Raw genomic sequence first — 21,368 nt, forward strand, 5'->3', positions numbered from 1 at the left:
TTTGGCTCGCCTTTTCCACAACATTATCTATGTGGTCTTTCCAACTGAACTTGTTCGTAATTTTAACACCCAGGTACTTAGTTGAATTGACAGCCTTGAGAATTGTACTATTTATCGAGTAATCGAATTCCAACGGATTTCTTTTGGAACTCATGTGGATCATCTCACACTTTTCGTTATTTAATGTCAACTGCCACCTGCCACACCATACAGCAATCTTTTCTAAATCGCTTTGCAACTGATACTAGTCTTCGGATGACCTTACTAGGCGGTAAATTACAGCATCATCTGCGAACAACCTAAGAGAACTGCTCGGATTGTCACCCAGGTCATTTATATAGATCAGGAACAGCAGAGGTCCCTGGACGTTTCCCTGGTGAACACCTGATATCACTTCAGTTTTAGTCGATGATTTGCCATCTATTACTAAGAACTGCGACCTTCCTGACAGGAAATCATGAATCCAGTCGCACAACTGAGACGATACACCATAGGCCCGCTGCTTGATTAGAAGTCGCTTGTGAGGAACGGTGTCAAAAGCTTTCCGGAAATCTAGAAATAAGGAATCAACTTGAGATTACTTCGTGCGAATAAAGAGCTAACTGCGTTGCACAATAGCGATGTTTTCTGAAACCATGCTGATTACGTATCAATAGATCGTTCCCTTCGAGGTGATTCATAATGTTTGAATACAGTATATGCTCCAATGAGCAATGTGTAATGAGATCAGGGATGCCTATCGACTGAAGCTTCTGTATAAAGATGTTCAAGTCCATGCAGTCGTAAGCACTGGAAACATTTAAAAACAGTGCCATCATGAAGCCAATAAAAGCCTGGAAAGAACAATGTCAACAAAAGAAGTTTTAGTGGTCACAGCGGTTCATGTATCGGTAGTTAGTCTGCACCTCTTGGGTAGGAAGAGACTTATTTGTTCAACTTATAGATTACATGAAGTAGGGGACAATAAATGGCATCATTGTGATGGTTTCTATATTGGAGCGGGGAATTTTCGAGAGCATATGGAAGTATTGCCACATGTCAGTGAGGGATACTGAGGTTCGATATCTTGAATAAGCATCATGCAAAAATTGATCTTTCGTGACACATTGTCAAACTCAACGGAATATATTTGCAACTGGGAGAGACCGCTGCAAATGATACGCTGCCACAAGGTTCTCTTAGCATGAAGGTGGAACTGATTAAAGTGTGTACACCATCATTAAGGCTCAGTGTCTGCAACTAAGCGCCAATAGGACGAAGAAAATTACTCTCTGTAAGCTTAGGTACAGACCTACTTCGTGGTACATTGTGATTTAAAGAGCCATTGGAAACAATTTCTGCTTCGATATACTGTGTTGTTTTGTATGTATGAGTGTGGCATGCATGCAGGGAATCAATGGGAATACATCGTTCCAGTTAATGTGAATAATTTTGGCGCCAATGAAGTGGTGTTGCTAAAGCCATTATGAGTTGCCTTGGACGTCCTGAATGAGGATGATTTACATAGGTCAGATATGGACTTTTCCGTAGGCTAAGGATCAATGCATCTGCATTACGCAAAAACATACAACATTTGAAGGGGAAGGATAACGTAGCTATAGAAAAGCTACTGACACAGTTGGCATTGTTGTCCAATCCTAGTAGCCACTTGTGACGCAATACGGGATCTTATTAGGGGATTATCCTCCTGTCTGTAAGAAGTTGTACAGAATACCTCATCACCGGCAACCAATAGTGGGAGATTTCATCAATCAACAATCGAATTACGGTATTATTGAAGAGAGTGATGCCTCCTGATGAGAACCTACTGTCATCATGCGAAAAAATCATCGGAATGGAATGAGGAAATACAGGTTCTGTTGCAAATACTGTTACTCAAATGCCAGAAGTGTTACAGGTATATATCCTGCGAAATGCGTCTGAAAACTGGTTACAGCTATTTGGTAATGGTATCAGAGCACCGGCTAAAGATCGATTTTACCATCTCATGGGGTCATCGACAATATCGGTGGATACCATTTGGGCTTATCAATGGACCGGCAACATTTGAGTGGGTGAAGACCATGCCAGTATATCGTCTACTTAGATGATATTACTATTTTTTCTATGGATATGAGGGAGGACATGTAATGGCTGAAAGAAGTGATTAAGCAGTTGCATTCAATACAATTAATGAGAGTTAAAAAGTGTTATCTTGCACTGACAGAAGTGAGCTATCTAGTGTAGCATTATTTTCCTAAGTGATATTTAAAAAGCTATCTTATGACTCAAGCAAGGAAAATGAAGTATTGTGTATATTCTGTAGAATATTTCTTTAATTTCAATAGCAAATCAAAGAATTTTTTTCTTAAAGTCAGAGAAAGCATTTATTCACAATGAAACTACTGCAATTCTCTTAAACGTTTATTTTATATTGCAGCTAACATAGGAAGAGACTGATCTTCAGCTGTCTTACGTTTTCCATTTATAGCTTTCACTGGAGTGAGCACTTAGGAAGTGATATAACCTGTAAACTACTGGCTAATGATTATTTTATTAATTGCATGCAGTTGTGTCTATGATTTTATAGTTCTCTATTTCACTTACTTCGTTGTCGTGAATGTGTTTTGTATAGTATTTTAAGAATTTTTCAGAGAATGAATGAAAGGAGTTGGAAGCAGATTGTTCAGAGGTTAAATGACTGAACACTATTTTTATTCTTTCATTAATTCTTCTTTAATAGAAGATAGAACCCTCCCTGAGAGGGATTTTCTGATCTTTTTTTTTTTTTTACCTTACGTAATTTCACACGTATGAATTGTCCCTGATTGATCTGTCATTCGCGATTGAACAGTGACATCAACCAACGTATTTACTGGGTTGATGCAGCCCAAGACATAATTATTTTAATGGATGGTATATAAAGTTAAATGAAACCTAAATTCCAGATTAATCAACTGCTCTGGTACTTTCAAAAGACATTTTACACCATTGTCATTTAATGTGCTTTGGTATCACGACTTTTAAATTATGCGAAGCTTTATATTCTTTGCAGTGCTTTGTAATGTTGCTTATTGATAAATTTTCATCGGAGTATCTGAATATGCGAAAAACAATCAACTGGTATCCATGGCGCGTGATAAAATTTTTATTGTTTGTGATAAATGATGTGTTTTTCTGTTACATGTTCATTGACCAACACTGGAGAGCAAACCAATAATATGGGAAAAAAATTATTACGAAAGCTTCTGTAAAAATAAAAGGAAAATATCATATTGGAAATGATAAAGAAGTTTTGTGATATCCAAGAGAGTAGCAATGACAGCATTTCACGATTTTTCAAACATTATATTGAATGATTTATGACCCATATTCAGGTAATATAAGTTTTAAAGTGAAAATGTTTTCAGTTTGTAAATTACATTGGTGTGAAATGTCATGTACAACATGGCAGTCTTGGCGCAGGAGGAAGGCAAGATGAACTGAAGATGGTCTCTTGTTGTTTCACGTAGCAGCATCTGGCCTGTCGATTTGTACCTAAAATCAATTCTCCTGCATCCAATTTACGTCGTGTGTTACAAAATAATCAATTTTAATCAAATTTATTGTCACGTGGTATGACTAAATGTGGAAATGGAGTAGAAGTGTATATGATGAATGATGTAGATACGGAATCTAATGTCGATGGCAGCAGTCTTGCCGATTCGACACTGCAGGACCTGAATCCCACCACTTCTGAATGTGAATCAGATGTGCAATCCCAGTCTGATGAGGAAGCTCTATCTAGTAAAACTACTGACCCATTTACAGAAATAAATTAGCCACTATGATGAATAATAATTTTGATCAGTTCTCACAGGAGCACGTCTTTCAAATAAACGCTGCTGTTACAAATTGCTGAAGACAAGTATGAACATATCGACACCACCTTTGACCAAATTTCGAAAGAACAATTAAAAGTGAATTTTGAGCAAATTGCTAAAGAGCAGACGGAACGTATCGGTATAACACTTGAGCGTGTCACCAAAGAACAAGCAGCACAGATCAAGAACTATTTTGAAAGCATTGAGACAGAGATATCTGATTTAAAACAAAGCTATAAGGAAATACAGAGATCAGTTAAAAAATTAACAGCTGACGTCAGTGATTTAAAAAACAGCCCACGTCACGGTTGAGGATAATGTCAAACAGTTAAGTAACAGTTTAGTGATTAGGCCACTGAAAAGGAATCGAAATTAATGGAAGTCTTGTTGCACAAGGAACAGAATTGTCGGAGGATTTTAATCAATGAATGGACGAGGAAGATGATCTCATTACTGAAAAACTGGAGACTGAGGTACGTGCAGCTGTACAATCTGTTGGTACAGAAGTTTCAGTAGAACAGGGTATCGCAGATGAGGCTATCCGAAGTGAATTACAGCATATAAAGTAAGTGTTAACGCAAGAAATATCCGAGTGGTAGAACAGCGTGACTGCCCGGGTCACTTACCTATGTCATGAAATTACCACGATGCAAGGCATGGTACGTGATAAGTCACCCATACCTTTTCGGACGAGTAAAATGTGTGAGGCAACAAGCTCTTATAATAGAGTCAGTCGTGATGAAGCACTGAAGGTTAGCCCATCCAGTGAATATTTGTTCTAATGGGTGGGGTAAGCACCTACTTTTACAGCAGTACTTTTAGAAGAAAGTCTTCTAAAACACCGACAACTTAAAATATTCTCTCTGGAGAAGAAACCCCATCCTGTGACTTGGCGTGACAAACAGAAGACTCATGCCACTGCTTACATTTAAGGGGTGGCTGGGCGACTGAAACTGTAGAAAATTGCACTACATATGATCAGAACGAAAGAGCGTTCTTGGGTAAATACTGGCCAGGATGCATATAAGAACGACTCTAAAAGGAAGTCTGCAATCCTGAAGTTTATAGCACCAAATAAGATAGCCTCAGGATATGTTGTGAACAAAACATCAGCAAAAGGCGTACTTCTTATCAGTCCGTGATTCTACATGTCTCAAACAAGAGGATTTTAAGAACAACGGTAGCAACAGCGTTGCGCAGTCTGTGCCTTTCAGTGGATCTGTCAACGATCATGGTCATAATGATGAAGATAGTAGTGGTAAGGCGGCAGCAGCGCATGCTGGTCCGGTAAACCCAAACAAGCATGTAAATATGCAGAGTTCGCCGCATTTTTATTGACGGCCAAAGAATAACAACTGTAGATACATTCCGGCCAAAAATATGAATCTCAGTGGACCACATGGCATTCAGAGGTAGCTGCATTAGGGCAATCAGTGGCCACTGAACGTTGGGAACCAGTCGTAGCATCAGAAGAATAATCACGGAAATAGACGGGTATTAAACGTGGGACCGCTCCGAGTTGGGTACAACCACAAAGTTCACTTAGTTGAGGTGACAGAGGAATGACCGTCAGCTACAAACGAGACGTGAAACTAGACGTAACCTCATTCAGGGATGTGATACACGCTCCAGTTCTAATGAGCGGTTTTGTCTGTATAATGATGTCACTGACATCCGACAGGAATTATGTGATGAGTTTGAATCATGCAGAGAACAGCAACTTATTTAAAAGAATATTGAGACAACTGATGTGCCTACTCCGCTAGTTCAAAATTGTGCATTGTCTGGAGCTATTGGTGCCAGAGCTCAGAATGTAAACACACAGGCACAGATTAAAATATAATTCGAGTGCGGAGCCATAAGACGCACGTTTTTCGTGATCAGTGAACTGGCTGAGATCTGTTTGATCAGAATGGATTGCTTGCAAGATGATAGATGGAAGGAGCATTGTTTCATATTTATTGCGAATCAAGGCACAACATGGCAGATTCTGCCAAAGGGTAAAAATTAAGGCAGTGAAAGCCAAGGTGCTGTGTACCCACAGTTAGAAACCCTGCTCTTGTACTGCACCAGAATCACAAGATTACGTTGATGTGCAATCTAACTCGGCTCACATCCACAAGAAAACGATGGTGTTAGAATGCTTACGTGACTAACAGAGTGTTAACAGATTCTTCTGTCGGTTCTTGGTAGAACAACACTATAATAAATGAAAAGCAACAGTTTGCTTATGTTCTACAAAGCAAGTAGAGCAAAAGCAAACTGGTACATTTCATTTATTATGATTAACAGAGTGGAGCTAGGGAATTTATTATCTTTTGTCTCCTATTGAGAATCTCAAAATAAGCTTACTACTGAAGTATTCATATGCTGTAGGACGAGATTAAAGCATTACTTACACATTTCTATATGTTGTATGTACATCTCTATGGTGATTTCCTAAGGTATTATTCGTAATCTATAAATGAAACATGGTTGACAATGGGGACTTCAATTTTTGCAAATGTGTGTACAATCCATACACAGTCACAAGACAAAATTAATTGACTTTTGCCTGTCAACTTCTTGTAAATGTTTGTATAAATGCCAAGTGAAAACATATGTGCTTTTATTTTGAATTTTCTTAAGAATATTTTTACCATATGAACAATTCTTGAAAAGAGGAAAGTGTCAACTGGTGTGTTCAAAACACATGCTTATATAGCGAATGTGAATCAATGAGTGACCCACATTTTGAATCCAGTATGTAATTTCTGAGGCACGTCACGATCTTTTATGGTGCACCAATTAAATATATTGCATCTTCCATAGATATTATGTGTTACATAGATATTTAAAGGCTAGATACTTCAGTTTTAAGGTATGCAAAAAGCAGAGTAAAAGTTTTTTAATATACTAATGCACATGATGTGTTTTATACTTGTTAACTAGAATGAGATGATTTTCACTAGGACTGCTTAAGTGAATTCTTATCTCTGCACACGTAAATAACCTAATGTCATGGTAGTAGTTGTGAAGTTGACCACGAACTGTTCACTGGATTTTGAACGTGATGGTGGTGAATGCTTAATGTTGTGACTTGTTTCCACTTTTCTTTCCGATTCGTTCTGAGGCACGTTAGTTTTCCTTCCAGGCAGGTAAAGAACAGTGGTGTCGTGAGTATTGAAACAAGCAATTATATTGTTTAAGTAAAAGATCCTTATCTGTAAGCATAAAGCCACTGAGGTAAATCACGGAAATATGTCCAAATATTTCGGAAAACTTGGGTTTTGTATATGATATACTAACTACTGTAAATTTGCTTGATCTTTGCTATGACAAAAAGAAAGTTTACTATTCATGGGATTTAAAGATATTGAGTAATTACGGATGAAAAATGTGTGAACTTAGTGCTTCGTAATAAATCTCATGTTTACTTATGTACACGAAGCTCTTGCGAGTGACGTTATAAGGTTATGCTCAAGGACAAACATTTAAAATCATTTGAAGCCACACAGTGAATCTGTACTCACCTCAGAGAAACCGGAAGTAAGGTGTAATTGTGTGATTAATCTACGGATGCCTCTTATCTTCTGTGAAACTACCAGGTGATGTTAAATCCAAAAGCCAAGGACTTATACGTATACACATGGTAACTGAACAATTGCAGCAAAGGAACTAAATTTCTGCCATGCCTGCAGCCTACGATAATGTTTGCTGCAGACACCATTGTCGTCTTCTGTCAATCTTTAAGCCACAAATGTAAAAATTTCGAAGTGCGCAGAACATGCACAACTGCACTACAAAGACATTTACTTATTGCCTGAGGTGACACTAAAGTGAGAGCAGAATTTTGTATACTTTGTTATGAACTGTGAGAGACAGTTCAGTTTAGGGTAATGTAATACAATAGGCTAACAGGATTACCAGTTAGCAGTCGACGGAAAAAACAAGTCCCAGTTCATGCAGATTGCACTAATGTGTATATAAGTAAATCAAAATTTCTAATGAAATGAATGTACTAACCAGATTCCCTTCCATGGCATTGTAGCGTATGTAAAGTCATGATTTAGTGTTGACTGTTTTATGTAATCCTATAATGAGCGGTTTGACGATGAGTTGCCAGTCTTACCTGCGTGAGAACTTCTACTGTTTCCCGCGACTAAACCGCCAGGGTTTGCGTCGGATCATCAAACAACATCGAGGTCATCCATTTGGTGCCAACTGACGACGTAAAACCTTCGTTAGCATTCTCGCAGCCACACTGCAATTCTACATCAGTCGATCGAACAACGTCGAAGTACTTTTTCTTTGTATACAAACGTATAATAAGAGAACTTGTAAAAGAAAATATATAGTAACAAACAAAGAAACATAATTACCTTCAGCTGGTCTATTTACATTTTAACAATCCAGATGCGATATGCGGATGTAACGTTATTAAATCTTACCAAAAATGTATTGAAATCTGTGCAGTTTTTGTACATGTGTGGCACAAGAAACAAAAGAAACAAGTGTAACTGTATACAAGTTTTAAAATGCAGTCGTGAGCCATTAACATATAATCTTTCACTTGTCACTAATTTGTGAAATGGACAAATGTGAACTGTGAAGCAAATGAGAATTTACAATTGTCGATTTGGTTTTTGTTGGCTCTTTTCCCCGTGAGCTGCGAGCACATGGTGAGGGAGGGAACAATGAACTTAGATTTGCATGAGCCATAAAAGGCTATTCACTTTTTTTTAATTTCTCATCTAGCACTGAAGTGACTTAAAACCTGTATCAATCTAAGCGTACATGGCGCAACAGAGCTGGTCAAATTGAACATCAAATAACAATTGTAATTATGAGTTTTATAACCAGGCCGTAGTACGAATACTTTAATCCTTCCATTACGTATGGAGCTTTGGTTAAATATTAACGATGTACTACGTTGAAAGTCACTACATCCCTGATGTGACTGAATGCCTGACGTGTAGGCTGTTTGAACCAGAACTTCAAGTACCGAAGGGGACGATGTAGCATTATTTTTCTTTAGTGGTGTTTAAAATGCTAACCTTTGGGTAAAGTAAGAACAATGAGTTAATGTGTGTATTTTGTGGAATATTTTTCTTTTAGCAGGAAATTAACGAACTCTCTTCTTGCAGTCACAGAAAGCATTCAGTTCACAAAGAAGCTTCCGTAATTCTGTTAAACGCTTATTTTATGCCACAGCTGACAAACGAAGAGACTTGTATGTAGATGTCTTACCTTTGTCATTTGTACCGTTCACAGATATGAGCGCGTCGAGAAAGGATGTGAGCTGTGTAAACTATGAATTGCTAATAATAATGTTGTTGATTGCACGTAGTTAAGTATATTATATTCTAATCTTCTACCTTCATTATCTGCTGGTCATTAAAGCGATATTTTATTGTTTTATGGCTTTTTCAGAGACCGAATGAGAGGAGTTGTAAGCGAATTGTTCAATAATAAAAGGACCAAACACTGTTTTCGTTCATTCATTAATTCTTCTATAATAGAAGACGGAACAGCCCCCTGAGATTGATATGCCGATCATTTCTTTTGCGTTATGTTATTTCATGCGTAAGATCTGTTCTAGATTGATCTGTCATGCGTCATTGAACAATGACATCAACCAATGTACTCACTGGCTTGATACAGCCCCAGATAAAATTGTTTTAGATGATCGCGCATATCAGATAAATGAAAATCTTAAGTCCAGTTTAATCAACTGATTGGCACTACCTGGCGCTTTCAAAAGAAACTTTACGCCATCGTCATTGCAACGTGCTTTCTTGTCACGACTTTTGGATTATGCAGAGCTTTATAGTCTTCGCCATACTGCGCAATGTCATTTACTGAAGAACGTTGATTAGAATGTATCAATATACGAAGCAAAAAAGCTTCTCACTAGATCATGTAATTAGCCATGATGGTGTGAAGACTGAAGATATATGCAGTCAGTGATTTCTCGCTGCTACAAACTGAAAATTCACTGTAGTCGATTTATGGTTATGTAAATATCATAAGAAATTTGTAAAGGGATTTGCCGAAGTTGCTATACTATTAAAGCATTTGTCGAAGAAGGATTGAATTTTCAGTGGGTGGCTGACTGTCATTAAGGGATTAGAAAAGGCCTAAAACAAGTCCTATGTTAGTATTTCCAAATTACGGAAAAGTGTGATCCAAAAACCCAGGTGATGGGATGCGTTTTGTGTCTGGAAGTGGATAGCAATGAGCCTCCAGCAGCGTATGCATCAAGGCAGTTACACAGAGCGAAACAGAATTCGTCAAGTACGGAGAAGGACATGTTTAGCGTAAACTACGTATCATTTGCTTTGTCACTTGTATGACATGAAATTCATAGTTCTAATAGACCATGCAACATTAAGGTTACTATTAGGGCTGAAAAATCCATCACACAGATTGACTCGATGGACATTAAAATTAAGTGAATTTGATGTTGAGGAAGTGCACAGATTCGGCAGGAAGCTTGGCATTAAGGATTGTTTGAGCAGAAAAATTGGGATCATACAAGCGCTTGGCCAAACTCTTGAAAAGTAACAAAAGGCACAGACCGCTTATGTCGACTGCCAGTTATTCAAAACGCAATTGCTCTTCCTTATGCAAGATGCGCTACTGTTCAGGCCACATGTCATGGTAACTGCACCACTAAAGGAAGAAGTATTAAAAGAAGCTCGTGATCACGTGTTAACAATACATGAAGGGCACATAACAACAGACCATAGAGTAGTTGAATGGTTCTGGTGGAGATTCCAAAGATAGGATGTTGACCGGTACATGAAGTATTGCGTGCCATGTGCAAAAGGAGCCGATCTGAGTCAACAACGAATACCGCTTCGAAGAGTACTGAAGGTGTAAAAGCTATGCGAAATGGTGGGGATGGATATATTGAGCCTATTGAACTGCACCCTGGCTACATGTGTAAGTTTTTACGTTGTGTTACGATGATTGCCATCCCAAATCAACAAACTAGTATTGTAGCAAAAGCAATGGTGAACAATTGGTTATTGACGTTTGGCATCCCCAACACAATACTTACGGATTAGGGCGCCAACTTCATGTTGTAATCTGGGATGTTTCATTAATGGCTGTCCATGTGATTCAAGCCACCAGCAACTCTAAAACCCACGTCCTGGCGCGGAATCAGCACCATTTCCTCACCTACAGACGTCCTATTCTTCGTCACTGTTGGCGTCAGCTCTCAGTCTCAACAACAGAAATTCAAACACCAGATACGGAAATGCAAGTTGACAGTGCTGTACGACTACAGGAACTTAATGTTCTGCCTCAGATACTCGGAGCGGAAAGTTACGGAATTTATTACGGCGATATTTGTGTCTCAGGAGTAAGGTGCCGATAAAATGCTGCCTACATACGGTCTAATGACTCATCAATACAACAGCAAACATCAGGTCACGCAGATGAATAGCTTATAAATTGACCAAATGCCTCGGCGACTGACAAGGTTTCCAAGGATCTTACTATTTCAAAGTAAGTGCTTCCCATAATAGAAGAGCATATTATAGCAAAATAAAAGTACTCTGTTATTTTTATTTCATTCTTAGATTAACAGACGAGCACTTGGGCTGCTTTCTCCAGCAGCTCGAAAATGGAATCTTAACCTCAATTTTAAGTCAAAATCAAAATACATTTCGAAAAAAGACTGGACGTCATATATTCTTAGTTTAATCATATCGTTCTTACAAAAGTGTATAGCATACACTAGCCATGCCTTTGAAAAAAATAGATTTGCTAATAGTTCTTAGAAATTAGTTTAGCCTTAAAAGCTATGTGTCTTGAAAACTTCGTCAATTCCGTCGTTCTGCTTACTCAGTCTTCTTCCATGAGTTTCTTAGCCTCGGCCAAGTTTTCATCTGCAAAAAGAGAAATATCATTAATGAATGCTCATTGAGATCATGCAGTAGAAATCAAGCATTCGATGTATCGCTCAAAAGTTAGAAGTTTCATTTATGTTTATTTCATACCTTTTTCTGTAATACAGTCTAATATTCTCTAAATGCTACAGAAAATTACAGTTGAATTTTATTTATAAATGATATTCAGCCGACTTGTTACCGTAAGCGCACGGGGTTATTGACGCCGTTTTTTTTTTTAGGTTAGGATCACCATTTTGCCTCATTTGGAATACGTAATGTGTGATCCGTAGAAAATTGTGTACTTTTTGCGTGTGAGTAACTTCCCAAGTCGCAAACGCTGTAAACAGTTCGTTGTGAGAAACTTTAGGGTTTGTATTACATTCATTATCCCAATAATTGTCATAATACTCGCATCAACTCTATAAAAAACTAATCAATGACCAAGAAAAAAGACTACCGTTTGAATCACGTAATTTTTAAAAAAAAATGCTGCACTGAGGATATGAATTTCTCCACTCGAATTGTTTGCCATTTATAAACGATTATCAACGTTCTTAGGGACGTTACCACAAACTGGCAACAGTAATTTAATCCAAGAAAAAGGTGTCCAATTGTTTTTCGTATATGAAATTTGCTGCTCATTATATTCCAGACTTTCAAACTTGGAGATGTCATTTCAAATAAAATTATTGTTACCCCTGCTTATCAGTAACTTAGTGCACTGAGCAATTGGTTTTTCCTTTTTTTTCCGAAAGATCTATCTCTGTCAGATTACAGCATTACTTAGCTGAAGCTCAGAAGTCTGTTAAAATGCTAACGATTTGGTCTAATCACAAGTCCCTACAGCTCTGAAGTACCTTTTCCTAAGTCATGTGATACTACATACACTGACGTGACAAAAATCTTGGATACCTCCTAACATCGTGTCGGACGTTCTTTTGCCCGGCGTAGTGCAGTAACTCGACGTAGCATTTATTTAACAAATCATTGTAAGTCCCCCGCAGAAATATTTAGCCATGTTGCCTGTGTAGCAGTCCATGATTGCGAAAGTGTTGCCAGAGCAGGATTTTGTGCAGGAACATACCTCTCGATAATCTCTCATAAATTTTAGATGGGATTCATGACAGGCTATTCCTGTGGTCAGTTCATGTGTTTGAGTTGTCCAGAATGTTCTTCAAACCATTTGAGAACAATTATGGCCCGGTGACATGATTTCGTTGTTTGAGAACATGTACTCCATGAATGGCTGAGAATGGTCTCCAAGTAGCCGAACATAATCATTTCCACTCTATGATCGGCCCCGTTGGACCAGAGGACCCAGTCTATTCCGTGTATACATAGTCCATGCCATTATGGAGACATCACTAGTTTGCTCATTGCCTTGTTGACAACTTGGGTCATTGCCTCATACCTCTCGATAATCTCTCATAAATTTTAGATGGGATTCATGACAGGCTATTCCTGTGGTCAGTTCATGTGTTTGAGTTGTCCAGAATGTTCTTCAAACCATTTGAGAACAATTATGGCCCGGTGACATGATTTCGTTGTTTGAGAACATGTACTCCATGAATGGCTGAGAATGGTCTCCAAGTAGCCGAACATAATCATTTCCACTCTATGATCGGCCCCGTTGGACCAGAGGACCCAGTCTATTCCGTGTATACATAGTCCATGCCATTATGGAGACATCACTAGTTTGCTCATTGCCTTGTTGACAACTTGGGTCAATGGCTTCGTGCGGTCTAAGCCAAACTAGAACCCTATCATCAGCTCCTATCCACTAAAATCGGGACTCGTCTCACCGAACCACGGTTTTCCAGTCGCCTGGAGTCCAATCGATATGGTCAGGAGCCCAGAAGAGGCGCTGCAGGTGACGTGCTATTTGCAGAAGCACCAGCGTCGGTCGTCTGTTGTCATAGCCCACTGACGCTAAATATCGTCGCACTGTCCTGACGAATGCGTCGTGACGAATCAGTCGTGACGAATGCGTCCTGACGAATGCTTCCTGACGAATTTCACATATTATCCCTTGTCAGTTGTCACTGACAACCCTACGCAGACTCCTCCGTCGCTAAGTTAAGGCCGTCGGCCTCTGCGTTGTTTGTGGTGAGAGTTAATGACTGGTATTCTCAGTGCACTCTTGACACTGTGGATCTCGGAATATTGGCTTCCCTAACGATTTCCGAAATGCAATGTCCTATGCGCCTACCTCCAACTATCATTCGGTTTTCAAGATTGTGCGGTCATAATAACTTCGGGAATCCTTTTACATGAATCTTCTGAGTACGAAGACAGCCCCGCCAATGCACTATCCTTTTATGATTTGCATACACGATACCATCGTCATCTCTATATGTATACATCGCTATCCCATGCCTTTTTTCACCTCAGTGTGTGTACGTCATCATCATCATCATCATCATCATCATCATCATTATCTTGGGCAGTTTCCAGCCTCTGGCCGGGTCTGTATGGAACATAGGCCTCTCCATCGTCTTCTGTCTTGCCACCATCGCTCCGTCTTCACCTTGGTCCAGTCTTCCCCTTTCTTCTGGATGCATTCCTCTACTCCTTTCAGCCAGCTGTCTCTCCCTCTTGGTATCTTTCCTTCCAGTTTTATCTCGTGCATCTTCCTGGGTATCCTATTCTCCTCCATTCTCTTAACGTATCCACACCATCTCAGCCTTGTTTTCTCTATCTCCGCCTGTAATTGTTCCACCTTCATTAACTCTCTAATCCTCTCATTTCTTAACCTGTCTAATTTTGTCACTCCAACACTGTTTTTCAAGAATTTCATCTCACTAACTTGTAATTTTCTTTTCTCGATTCCTTTCATAGCCCAGGTTTCTGATGCATATGTCAGGATCGGGACATAGTATGACCGGTATATAACCTTTTTGCTGATTTCGGGTACATCCTTGCTCCATATCAGGCTTCACACACTCTTCCGAAATGCTCCTGGTTTTCTCCCCCGCTCGTTTATTTCTCTGCTGTTTTCTCGATCTTCCTGTATCAGGCTTCCTACGTACTTGAAAACTCTCCTTTCTCCTCGGTCGTTCCCCACCAACTGTTATTCCAGTTGTTTCTCTCTCCTTCTTTCTTGTTCTGATCACCATCTCACTCTTACTTATACTAAATTTCATCCCATATTCTTGTACTGTTCGTTCCCATTCGTCCAACTGCTCTTGTACTTCCTCCTCCTTATTCCCCCAAATCATCAGATCATCTGCAAACACCACAGCTTTTATCTTCCTTGCACCAATTACTTGTGTGACTCTACTCATTATATCACCCATCACTACAATGAAGAGTAATGATGAAAGTGCACTTCCCTGCCTCAAGCCGTTCTTCTGTTCAATCCAAGCCGATCTCTCTCCTCCCACTTTCACACAGCTCACGCTTCCATGGTACATTTCCATTATCCTGTGTGTGTGTGTGTGTGTGTGTGTGTGTGTGTGTGTGTGTGTGTGTGTGTGTGTGTGTGTAGGTATACCGAATTAATTATACAGAATGTTTTAAAGTATTTGCATCAAATGTCTGGGATAATAGATCAACTCACGCGGAACACCTGTTTTTAGAGACAAAGTGTTCGCTAACGCTTCCCGACTATTCTAAAAGTTTGTATTCACCGGCCCTGAGACGACGAGATTTCATCAAACTATCAGTGTCTAATAATCGAGTGCCACCTACCACAGTATGTTCATAGAGAGATTTTCAATAAGAACATAAGAACGAGTATATATATGTAGATAAAGATATTTTAGAAGTCAGTCAGGAACTTGAATTTTAATGAATCTTCCACTTGTCATGTGAAGCAGATGACTGGATTAGAGGCAACACACACTGCATACGTACGTTGCACATAATCCATGCCACGTACCCTCTCAATTGGAAATTTTTGGTAAGGCCTGTGGGACCAAACTGCTGAGATCATCGGTCCCTAGGCTTACACACTACTTAATCTACCTTAAACTGACTTACGCTAAGCACAATACACACACCCATGCCCGAGGGAGCATTCGAACCTCCTTCCAGGCGGACAGCCGAAAGAACCGTGACTAGGCGTCCCAGACCGCACGGTTTCCCCGCGCGGCTGCCGCCTCTCTGGGGCATAAGCAGTACAAACAGATGCCTAGCGTCACTGGGACGTGGCATCTAACACCTTGTCTCTAATAAAAGTCGTTCCCCATGACTGATCTATCATGCCTAGATGTTTGATGTAAAGACTTTGAAGCGGCCTGTGTATTAATTACAAATAGTCAAACAGATCTGTATGTAGGGTGTCTAATAAATGTTGCGACAAACTTCTAGGGGTTTTAGAGGGCGTCTTGAGGATACAAATCGAGGATAGCAGCCCGTGTCCAGAAATGTCATCCAATGACGCTGCAGAGCGTATAAGTTATAGGTGTCGACACTTGCCACTAGGTCACTCCTCCAGCAGCAAACATGACTTTATACGCTGAAGGATCATAGGCGGAATGTCTCATAAAGTTGTTTATTATTCAGTGATCGCTACTGATTGCCACTATCGCCGGTGTAGAAGATGGAGGTAGTTGCTGCCTAGAAAGGCTTTACCAAGGGGATATTTTCCACCCACAAGGAGAGAGCAATGCTCTGTTGCCTTGGCAGATGAGTTTTGGACACTGGTTTCAATCCACAGTTTATTTTTCTTCTGGAACCATCTAAAATCTGCCATTTTTTCGGTATGCAGGAGAAAAATAAAATGCAAAAGCAAACCCATGTCCATAACTGTTATTCACCGAGGTAACAGAGCATCGTATTCATAGGAGACAAGCATTGTTTAGGCAGCAGCTAGGTCTATCTTCTTCCCTGGCGATCGTGGGAATCAGTTGCGATTACTGAATACGAGACGTTCCACCTATGGTCCATCAGCATATAAAGTCACATTTGCTGTTGAAGGGTTAGCCTAATGGCAGGCGCCGGTGCCTACAACTTCTACACTCTGTGGCGTCTTTGGATGACATTTCTGTAGGGGGTACTTATCCTTGATTTCTTCCTCAAGAAACTCTCTACAACATGTCGAAGCTTGTCATAACTTTTCTGGGACACCCTGAAGCTTAGATTCATTGTCAGTTACAAGTAAGATTCCTGAACGGCCTCTCCTCTGTTCTTTGAACCTGCCATATCTGAATAACAACATTTCACCATATTTTTCTCTGATCTGACCAAGGAAATTCGACAGTGAAAATCACAAAATTCTTTTGGATCATCTTTAAGGTTAGTTTTGTAGGTAAACAGTTGGTGCCGAGAGGCAAAGTAAACATAACAACATACAGCTCAATGAAAGGACTAACTGCAAGTTTCTTCTTTAATTTAATCACCTTTCCACAAAAAGTACTGCAGTGAAATTTACAGCGATGTCACCATAGATGAAATGACGCACTCAACCAAGGTTCGCTACTACAGCGTATGTAAAACAGATCACATTATTGGCATGCTTCAGAAACCGTCACTTCAAGTGTAGAAAACAGATCAAGACACACTTTAAAATGCAGACTACGTGGTTCAGTGCTCAAGAATAGATATTACCTGACGCAGAGTCTTTCATTTACTTCTGCACTGAAATTAAATCATACATCCTTTGAGAAAACAAGAAGTAAAAATTACATTTCCAGGATATTAATCACTGATAGTTCGCATACTACAGAATAAACATTCAAAAGTGGTGCAGCTCATTAATAACACACGAATTCGCAGTAAGGACTTCACATTTCAGAACAACAGTCGTAGTTAAAGCTGCTTGGGAAATTCTTGCAGTCAAGAGAATCACAAATAAAATAGTCTTGAAGTATACCAACAGGAAGTGAAGGTTTTCTTTATACTGGCATCCATTCCCAAAAGACATTAGAACAATAATGGTGACTACGATGACAAGTGACGCATATAATTGCCATATACTGCGTATCAGAACAACATCGTCGAGAATAAAGTCTGGTCAAGGGATGTGTTGCTACCTTATTTCCAGAATAGATCTCGTGATTCTCCTCTGTCTCCAGTCAGAAACTTATATTCCTTTGAACAAACTACAGTATAGATTATTATACTCATTTTCGTCAGTAAACCTCATTATTACTTATATTCTTCTTCCTTCTTTGTCCTTTTTCTGACCCGCGTCTTCGCCGCTCCCTCCCCCCTCCCACCCCTCCCCCTCCCCCGCCACCCCATGCTAAGATTGAATGTGTGTATCCCAAGTGTCTGCGTGTAGTGTTATCCACGTGAAACTGTAGGAAAGTTTTCCAAATGTTTGCGTATCGTGTAACCTAGGAGGGACTGGGGTACCAACTTGGTATTCTCCTACTGGGATGTGGGAAACCACCTAAAAACCACAACCAGGCTGGGCGTTACACCCACTCTTGTTGCAAATCCGCCTGATGGATTCTATTCGGGCCGGCGCACCTCTCCGTCTCGGAAGCGATATTTCAACACGTACTGGTAACCAGCATTTTGCTACTTGCGTTATTGTTTTAAATATATCAGTAACGGGAGCAAAACATTATCGACAAATTTAGTTATTTAGTGTTTTTATGTACAATGTCTCGGAAAAATGTGATGTTGCTCCCGAAATAGCCGTAAATCTGGTCTTTATCTTAATATACAAACCGTAGTTATAGCTGGTTAAAGCGCGCAAATTGGTTGAGTAGACTGCCTATTTCAAATTTTACAGACATCTCAAAAAAGTACCTAGTGTGGTGTACAGTTTTGCTGTTGGATCAACACTGACATATCTGCAGATATCCCAGGAGTAGGAGTTTATTTACTGTCGGGTTCTGACAAATTTTCAGCGACAAAACGGTTCGCAGCAGCTTCCGAGATGGAAAGTTGCTATTTTAAACTCGCTGAGATCGGTCGGTGAACACTTTGTGAGGTGAACTTTCCGGGCGTCCACTGACTGGAAAGCGGCGATCGCGGCTCCCGAATTAGAGCCACGTCACCTTTCACAGCGAAGATATTGCAACGCAGCGGCAAGCAGTATGAAATTGTTGCGAGCGTGCTCCTGCACGACGGAGGAGACTAGCGCGTAAAAAAACAACAAAAAACAACGATTTCTTCTACCTTCTACGTAACAGGCTGAATAGCTGCCTGAGTACACTCACGTCGAAAGGCATGGAACACTTGTTCTCTGCATTCTTTTCTTCTTCGCTGAAATGAAATAGTCGCTGGCTGATGCGGCGCTGTTGGTGGCTAGGCGGCAAGCACTAATGGCTGCCACGCGGACGTCCTGGATTTGACCCCCGGTGGCATCAAGTGAGTCCACTCATCCCCGAGAGAACGATTGAGGGAGGGAGAGAGGATGCTAGCCTCATGCCCCTCCATTACTGCAGACAAACGTATTTAGGCAGAGACTAAGCAGGGATCGGCCAGCATCGCTCAGTTCTCTGGCCAACATGGCGGTTTTTTAAATTATTCTTATCTACTGCGTATGAGGAAGAGTGATGTTGCGACCTGTAACGGATCGCTTTTTGCGATAGTAGGATTTTTATTTTCCCATTTCCCTTTTCAAGTTGCCTAGCGACTGATCACTAGATGGTATACTTGGTAATCGTTCATATTAGCGTTGTTGTGTAGTTATCTGATTCTATAGGCTTACGCCTGGTGCACAAATCACTTTGGAAAATGTTGCTTATGTTCGCTGGCTATGTTACACTACTGGTCATTAAAATTGTTACACCAAGAAGAAATGCAGATGATAAACGGGTATTCAATGGATAAATATATTATACTAGAACTGACAAGTGATTACATTTTCAGGCAGTTTGGGTGCATATATCCTGAGAAGTCAGTATCCAGAACAACCAACTCTGGCCGTAATAACGGCCTTGATACGTCTGGGCATTGAGTCAAACAGAGTTTGGATGGCGTGTACAGGTACAGCTGCCCGTGCAGCTTCAACACGATACCACAGTTCATCAAGAGTAGTGACTGGCGTATTGTGACGAGCCAGTTGCTCGGCCACCATTGACCAGACGTTTTCAGTTGGTGAGAGATCTGGAAAATGTGCTGGCCAGGACAACAGTCGAACATTTTTTGTATCTAGAAAGGCCCGTACAGGACCTGCGACATGGGGTCGTGCATTATCCTGCTGAAGTGTAGGGTTTTGCTGGGATCGAATGAACGGTAGAGCCACGGGTCGTAACACATCTGAAATGTAGCGTCCACTGTTCAAAGTGCCGTCAATGCGAACAAGAGGTGACAGAGACGTGTAACCAATCGCACCCCATACCATCACGCCGGGTGATATGCCAGTATGGCGATGACTAATACACGCTTCCATTGTGCGTTCACCACTATGTCGCCAAACACGGATGCGACCATCAAGATGCTGTAGATAGAACCTAGATTTATCTGAAAAAATGACGTTTTGCCATTCGTGCACCCAGGTTCGTCGTTGAATACACCATCACAGGCGCTCCTGTCTGTGATGCAGCGTCAAGGGTAACCGCAGCCATGATCTTCGAGCTGATAGTCCATGCTGCTGCAAACGTCGTCGAACTGTTCGTGCAGATGGTTGTTGTCTTGCAAACGTACCCATCTGTTGACTCAGGGATCGAGAGGTGGCTGCACAAACCGTTACAGCCATGTGGATAAGATGCTTGTCATCTCGACTGCTAGTGATACGAGGCAGTTGGAATCCAACACGGCGTTTCGTATTACCCTCCTGAACCCACCGATTCCATATTCTACAAACAGTCATTGGATCTCGGCCAATGCGAGCAGCAATACCGCGATACGATGAAGCGCAATCACGATAGGCTACAATCCGACCTTTATCAAAGTCGGAAACGTGATAGTACGCATTTCTCCTCCTTACACGAGGCATCGCAACAGCGTTTCACCATGCAACGCTGGTCAACTGCTGTTTGTGTATGCGAAATCGGTTGGAAACTTTCCTCATGTATGCACGTTGTAGGTGTCGCCACCGGCGCCAACCTTGTGTGAAGGCTCTGAAAAGCTAATCATTTGCATATCACATCATCTTCTTCCTGTCGGTTAAATTTCGCGTCTGTAGCACGTCATCTTCGTGGTGTAGCAATTTTAATGGCCAGTAATTACATGACATACACTCTGCCACAGGTAACAACGTATTTTACAACCTTTCCCTGGCTCTGGTGTCACGAGGCTGAGTGCGTTCTGTAGCAGTACTCCAGCAAGAAAAATCGCTGACTCTATCAGAAACTGGACCCGGGCCCTTGGCATAGCAGCCTCGGCGACGAATGTTGGTCCAGTACCATTTCCTCCTCCCAAACCCCCAGACAGCCCCCCCCCCCCCCCCCCCCCCCAACCGGTCGGACCCTGCGGCGGCGCCCCGCAGCTCCTTAGATATGCAATTGCCTAGTTAATTCGTTTTCGTTTCTTTTTATTTTTGCATATTAAATTGAGGTCAGATGGTACTGTCACCTGAGATATTTCGGTACTTCACATGCTGTAACTCAAAGCATCGAAATTTATCTCACAGAAGACTGAGCCTTGTAACTGCGAAGTAGTGTGTAAATGACTGTCACCAGCATGTCAGGTGTTTTATGTCGGTGACATCAGTGACTTGAGACGGGAGTGTCTGCACAGTTCTTAGCTCAAAGCAGAATGTTATCACACATTTCTAGCTGTGCTCGTAAAATAAACGGCA

General features: G+C 40.7%; 1 protein-coding gene across 1 annotated transcript in view; it reads right to left on the reverse strand.

Moving 5' to 3' along the window:
• Nucleotides 1–11,379: 11,379 nt before the first annotated feature.
• LOC126272606 (integrin alpha-PS4-like) overlaps nucleotides 11,380–21,368 on the reverse strand; it is a 493,607-nt gene continuing 483,618 nt past the window's right edge. The window contains exon 25 of the mRNA XM_049975549.1: nucleotides 11,380–11,722. Within this exon, the coding sequence (XP_049831506.1) occupies nucleotides 11,679–11,722 (44 nt within the window). The 3' untranslated portion in view covers nucleotides 11,380–11,678. The remainder of the gene's footprint in view (nucleotides 11,723–21,368) is intronic.

Source organism: Schistocerca gregaria, chromosome 5, assembly GCF_023897955.1.
Source record: "Schistocerca gregaria isolate iqSchGreg1 chromosome 5, iqSchGreg1.2, whole genome shotgun sequence".
Lineage (NCBI taxonomy): Eukaryota > Metazoa > Arthropoda > Insecta > Orthoptera > Acrididae > Schistocerca > Schistocerca gregaria.